A 6,759-nucleotide genomic window follows, 5' to 3' on the forward strand; every position below is an offset into this window, starting at 1 on the left:
GGAGGTACTGGGAGAGGGGTAAATAGTTGGGTTATGATTGGGATTGGTTTGGACAAAATTGGTAATGGAAAGTGTACCCTGGGAGGCAAGACATCTGGGTCCTATCCTGAGCTGTATTAAGGGCAAGAAGAGCCTAGAATGAAGTATACCCATTGTGAAAAGGACTCCCCGCCCACCCAATCCCCTCTCGAAGACTGAAGAGGACAGTTCACTTTCCCCATCTCTTCCCAACTAAGGCAATGCTGTCCCTGGGCCCAGAGGCGGGGGGAGGCATTAGGCCAGGGCCATGCTCAGCACCTGCCTAGGGGGCCCATTCCAGGAATGCCAGAGGTTTGGCATAGGGAAATAGGGGAGGATTGGGCAGGGATGTGAGGAGAGTCCCAGGGGAGGGGAGGAAGTTATCCTTTCTCACCCCCCCCCCACCCTTAACCAAACTTGAGTGCCACTATTCCCCGGTTCTTCTTTTCTCATCCTTTCTTGAGCATGGGTCTTAACAAAGGACCTAATACAGAAGGCTTGGTCACAGAAGCATCATCTGAGGTCATGCCAACCACTGGGTTTCACTTTGCATGTCCTAATTCTTCGGGCTTCCCATTCCTCTCTCTGTCTCTCCCTAAGGTTCTCTGTGTGTAACTGTGTACGGATAGCTATGTGTCTGTCCATCTTTCTGGGGCTTGTTTTTCTCTACTTTCTGCATATCCAGTCCTCTGTAACTATATCTCAGGATCTCAGAGTTGAGGACCCTGAGAAGTCATTTCCATTCTTTCAGCCAGGAATTTCATAGATGGCCTCTAAGACAGGTGATCCTGTGGCACTGCTGGGTTTTGAGGGGTGTGTGTGTGAGACTGACAGAATGTGTAGACATGGGATGAGGTAGTATCGTGACCCCACGATGGCTAAACAAGTCCCACTTTGGCCACTAATTTCCCAGGTCCTCCCCTGAGGCTTCAGGAACTGGATGGGGTAAGTGGGTTGGGACTAGAAAGCCTACCCTGACCACTGCCACCTTAGTGTCCAACATGCCAGCAGGGGGTGCCCAGTGCCTCATCTGCCCCAGGCAGGGCAGTGGGGTAAGGAGGAGGGGGAGGAAGGACTGGGCCGGATTCCCACATGAGGGGAGGGGCCTAGCTCTCCATTCTTCCTACTCACCTGGCCTGAGAAGCATCCGTTGCGAGCCTGTACAATGGCCCCTCCCTTTGGTCCCCCAGCCCCCACCTCCCCTCCAGCTCCAGTTTGCTTTATAAAGCAAACCAGCCCTTATATAGAGCTCGGGCCTCCCTGCCCAGCTTCCCCCAAAGCAGCCTTATATGGAGAGGCTGCTCTGCCGGGTGCTCCAGGGAGAGAGGGGGTAGTCTGGAACTGGGTCCCAGTGGGGGATGGGCATCCCAAGCTCTCCCCCCTCATCCCCTCTCCCTGCTCCCGTTATACAGGGGAGAAAGGGAGGGGGGAAGACCCCTCACTCCCTGGGGAATCTCTGTTTTCTTGGCTGGGAAGTGAGGAAGGTTGGACAAGATAATTTCTAAGGTCTTTTCCTACCGGTCTGGGATTTTAAAATTCTCCCACCCACTCCTCTCCCCCCTCCCCCATCCAGATTTCTTTCTCCAAAGGACTGAGCTTTTCAATCAGAAAAAGAGACAGGGACCATTAGGATGTATGCTACTCTGTGAGGTTATCTGAGACTTAGGAAGAAAGATTCTTGGGGGATTGGGAGGGGGAGGGTAAGTAGGAATCTACATTGATCAGAAGTCAGTCTGAGCTTCCTATGCTCTCTTCTTGGAGGATGGGGGGAGGGGGGCAGAGATGCTTCCTGCTGGCCATCATTATCAACAGGTTGGCTTTTCTGGGTATTCCCAGGCACCTGTCACCAAAGGCACAGCCAGTCTTGCTCTCCTGGGAGTCCAGAATAGGGGAAGCTCAAGTAGGTGACAAGGTGATCTACCTCTTTGGAAACTATAACCCAGAACTCTAGGAGGGTTTGTGATAATAGTTCAGAGCCTGCAGGAGGCTCTGGTGCTAAGGGATGCCCCTTGGGATGCTGGGGAAAAGGATCCTGCCTATCCTGGACCATTAATTGCTTGGTGCTCCTACTCTCATGAAGAATCTGTCCCTTTTTCCTCCTTTCACCCTCCATACTCTTAAGATTTACTATATACAAGAGGATGGGCGCAAAGAACTGAACCATAGGGTGCAAAGTAGGGAGCAAAATCCTGTCCTCAGGGGGTAAGGGCTTCTAGGGAGGAGATATTCCCAAAAGGAGTGTGATGAGAATGGTGTTTGAGCAAATCCTAATTCCCTCAAAAGGCCTACTAAGCTGAGACCCTCTCTCCGTTGGCGCCAGGATCCACCCCACCATATAGTTCCCTACAGACATCTCCTGGGCTTTCTGTTCCTCTAGCCCCTCTTCTTTGGCCCCTCCTTCTTATTGCCCATCCAAACTTTCTTTCCTATCCCCAGACTCTGGCCCTCTACTCCCTGTCCCCTGTCTCCCTTTCCCACTCCAGTCCCTTTCCACCTAGCCCTTTGCCCCTCCAATCTCTGTCCCCTGCCCCCCTCTGCCCTTCTAGCCCTTTTACCTTCCCTTCCTGCCCCTCCATTTCTTCTCCCCTGACCCTTCCACCCTCCATCTTCCCTCTTGCCCCTTCTGCCCTTCCAAACCCTCTCCTTTCCACCCCTCTTCCTCTCACTTAGACCTTCTCCTTACAGTTGGTTTAATCCTGGCCCCCATTACTCCTCAATGGCAGGTTTTGGACAGGAAGCTTGAGAAACTAGTGAATGGAGCTGAGGTAGAAAGATTGAGGGCTGGAGCTGGACAAGAATGACCCTCATTTGGTCTTTAAGGCAGTGGCCCTCGTTCCCTGGGCTAGGCCTGGCTCCCTGTGTTAGTGCCCTCACTGCCCTCCCCTCCAGGTGCCTAGAACCAGGGTGAGTGATGGGACTTCGGGGTACCAAAGGAGGAGGAAGAAACTCAGAGCCTGGAAGGAGGTGGGGCTGGGACATGACATTCCTGCCTCAGGGGCCAGGAGTCCCACCCCAGGGAGACTGAGGGAGAAGACAGAGCTAAGGCAATCCATTACCTTGTTCTTGACCTCAGCTGACAGTCCATAAGCAGGGCCCCGGTTGAAGTGAGCAGTAGACATTCTGCTGCCTGTGGAGGGAAGCCTGACCAGGGTTTCTCCTGATGTGTGTCTCTGCTACTGAAGTGGCCTCAAATTTTCCCTGCAACTTTTTGAAAGCTCGAGCTCTAGTCTTCCCCATATGAGCCCTGGCGGGTTGTCTCATTGGGCCAGAGGGCCCACCAATGGCTGAGAAGCAATGCCCCCCTCCCCTTCCCCCATGTCAGCCAGCCCCCTCCCCCGCCTCCCCCCGTGATGTCAGGCCCCTGGTATTGGGAACCGATGCTGTCATTGTTTCCACCTTGGTGGGGGGAGGGATGCTGGAGGGGAGGGGAGGGCCTGCTAGAGTCATTCTTAGCCCAGAAAGGGGATGGGGGGAGTGTGGAAGAATAACCAGCCGAGAATTCCTGGGGAGGACCTATCCAGCTGGAGACGGGAATCGGCCGGGGACAGGGACAGTCTGAGACAACAGTCACCATCCCCCACCCTACGCTGGGTTAACCCCATGGATTGCCCGCATCTGGCAGTCTGTACTGGCTTTCTGTCTGTGTCTATTTGTCTCTCTCTGTGACTGTTCCAGAGACGGAGGTGAATTCATAGTGAGAGACAGAGATAAACATTGTCAGAGACTGTCTCTGGGTCAGTTTAATCCTACCCACATTTATTAAGCACCTAGAATTGAACACCTTTCCTGTGTTCTAGGAGCTTTGTCTTTGTCACTAAGTTTATATCTCTTTCTATCCCTCTTTTCTCTGCGTCTCCTTCTGATTCTCTCTCTTTCTGTCCTTTTCCTCCTCTTACACATCCTCCACCCTTTGGGGTTAGGGGACTAAGACCTTCTCTTGGCCAGCCCCCATCATTTCCCTCAATTCCTGGGTACCTGTGGATCAGTATTTCAGTAAGGGTAAGTGAGGGGAACAAGGGAGTAACTGACCCAAGCCAAGACACAGGTTCTTTAAGGCCAATTTGGCTTCTCAGCCTTGGGTCCCCCTCAGGCTTCCTGGAAGCTTTCAGCACCCTGGGAGATGGGATGGGGAGGGGACTTTCTATGGTCCCCCCCCCCCACCTTATAAGGCTCTCCCTTTTCTGCAGAAATGCTTGTGGTTTTTTCCCCTTGGGCAGCTTTTCTCTCCTGGTAATCCTGCCCTTGCATTGAAGAAGAAGGGTAGGGAGCTCTGAGTGTTCAGAACAGGGAGAGGGAACTTTCCCTCCATGGGGATCATCAAGAGACAGTAGTGGGATACAGGGAAGAACCCTGGATTTGGAACTGGTTGGTCTCCTTCTGAATTCCAGCTCTGGCACTGATTCGGCGTAAGACTTGGGGCATGTTACCTCCCTTAGCCTTAGTTTTTCCATCTGTAAATGAATTGGCTAAACTAGAACAGGGGTCCTTAGCTTTCTTTGGCAGTCTGGTGAAGCCTGTGGGCCCCTTCTTAAAATCCTGTTTTTAAATGCATGAAACAAAGTACATGGGATTACAAAGCAAACCAATGCTATTGAAATACATTTCTCAGAAAATCTTTAAAAACAAGTCCATGGACTCCTAGATGAGGAACCCCTGGGTCACTAGATTATCTCTCAACTCTATGACAGTAGAATGAGAATGGGCTGGAGGAAGGAACTTGCAGTTTGTGCTGGGGTAAAAGGTTACTCAGTCTGAATCCCTTGGACATGATGTCTGTGGGTGACTAACACAGCGTCAGCATCAGGGCTCTGGGCCATCCTCACTATTCTCCTCCCTCCCTCCTTTTTGTTGTAGGCTTCACCATTTATAGAATGGACCTCTTCGGCTCTGAAGTCACCATCAGCCTGGCTTGGAGGATGGGATTCCTTGAGGCCCCTACCCCCAGAAAAGCTCACTTTGGGACCTTCCAGGATATCCACTTCCCCCTCCCCTCCAGCCCTTTCTTCTATCCTTAGGGAAGCCAAGGTCTCCAACCCCAGGGAACCCTTTCCCCTTTGAGAAAATTGTCTCTTCTTTTACCATGATTTTGTCTTCCTTTGCCATCCAATCAGTATTCTTGCTTAATGAGAATTAGTGGAGGGGAGTTTGGGGATTTCAGCATAATCTGACAAAACTTTATGAACACTGGGTGCAGGGGCAACATTAGAAAATCTGGAAGACAGCACTCATTGGTGGGTAAGAAGAGAAATCCCTTATGGATGTTCACAAGCCTCCCTCTCTGCCTCAGTTTTCTTTTTGGTATAGTGGGCAGATGACTGATAGGAAGGAAGAAGAGTTCTAGGTGCTTTCAGTTATGATAATGGGGAGTTGGGATTCTGGGAAGGTTGGAGTGATTCACCATCAAGATACATTTAGAACATCTGAGTAATGACCCTCTCTCAGCAATAGGCACTGTCACCCCCATGCCACCCCCACTAAGGAACAGGTGGCCACCCTGTCATGGAGTAAGAGGCTTTATCATCTCTTTATAAAACTATGAAAGAACACACACACCCCTCTCTTGTCTTTGGTTCTGAAAGGACTCATTGCATTGATCCCAGGCAAGGGGGTAAATAAGGGATATTTTAAAACCAGAAGAGAGAAAGAAGTGTCAGGCTGGGGTCACAGATCAGACCAGCTAGTGCCCCCATGCCTAGAACTGTGAATTTACTGCTCTTATGGCTTAGGACAGACAAGTCACCTAACCTCAGTTTCTCCACCTGTAAAATGATCCAACACTCATTTATTTAGTACCCACACAGTGCAGGGTACTGTGGTAGGACCTGGGGATACCAGTTCAAAATGGAAAAGAGTCTCTGGACTCAAAGAGATTAAATTCTAGCTGGGGAATGAGCTCCAATGGTTTTTTTTTTTCTATTTCAAATCTTATCTAACTTTAAATTCTTCTTCACCTCTCCCTATTGACGTGTGGTATTTATGTAAACCAACACATAATTTTTAAAGCTGAAAGAGACCTTAGCAATCACATAACATAGTCTGATCCCTTCATTTTCTTTTTTGTTTATTTGTTTGCTTTGATCTGGACCTATGATTTCACTGTGATAGGGAACTCTCAGTAATGGAAACTTCTCCCACTGATGCAAGTCTGCAACTCATCCCCTACTTACTGTCTAAGAGGGTCACCAAAAGGCTAACAGATTTATCTGTGATCACACAGCTGGTCCAAGACTGGACCCGTCCTCTATCTGCTACAGAGAGCTGTGTCTCCTCCTCATCTTAAAGGTGAGGGAACAGAGCCCAGCAAGATCACCCAGGTTATAAGTAGCAGTGTCACTGTTTGAACTCAGGTCATGTGGCTTGTATTCCCTCTCTCCCCCAATAAATTGTAAGCTCCTCAAGAGCAAAGTCTAAGTAATATTTATAGTTGTGTCCCCTCCAGGATCCTTCTCCCACCCTAATCTCTTCTGGGTTTTAAACAGACTTGGTCTGATCTTGGGGCCTGGACCAAATATTCTCTTTTTCCCAGAGTTTACTCCAGGAAATCTCTGAATACCATCCATTTTAGGTCCACAAATTGTATATAGAAGGATTCCCCAGGTCCCCTACAAATACTAAAGGTAGAAAATGTATTTAACCAGTATAGGACAGTCTTTATTTTATCCCTTAGTAAGACATGCAGAATGCAGAAAATACAAAGGACTCAGGAGCTCATAAACAAATTCAGAATACACATTAAACCAC

General features: G+C 49.7%; 1 protein-coding gene across 1 annotated transcript in view; it reads right to left on the minus strand.

Moving 5' to 3' along the window:
* The window catches only part of CNN1 (calponin 1), a 6,001-nt gene extending 2,730 nt beyond the window's left edge, over positions 1–3,271 (minus strand). Inside the window, exon 1 of the mRNA XM_069083002.1 lies at positions 3,075–3,271. Coding sequence (XP_068939103.1) covers positions 3,075–3,137 — 63 coding nt within the window. The 5' untranslated portion in view covers positions 3,138–3,271. The remainder of the gene's footprint in view (positions 1–3,074) is intronic.
* Positions 3,272–6,759: the final 3,488 nt, after the last annotated feature.

This window comes from Petaurus breviceps, unplaced genomic scaffold, assembly GCF_028583685.1.
Source record: "Petaurus breviceps papuanus isolate PSGF00001 unplaced genomic scaffold, PetGlider_PUasm1.0 172, whole genome shotgun sequence".
Taxonomy (NCBI): Eukaryota; Metazoa; Chordata; class Mammalia; order Diprotodontia; family Petauridae; genus Petaurus; species Petaurus breviceps.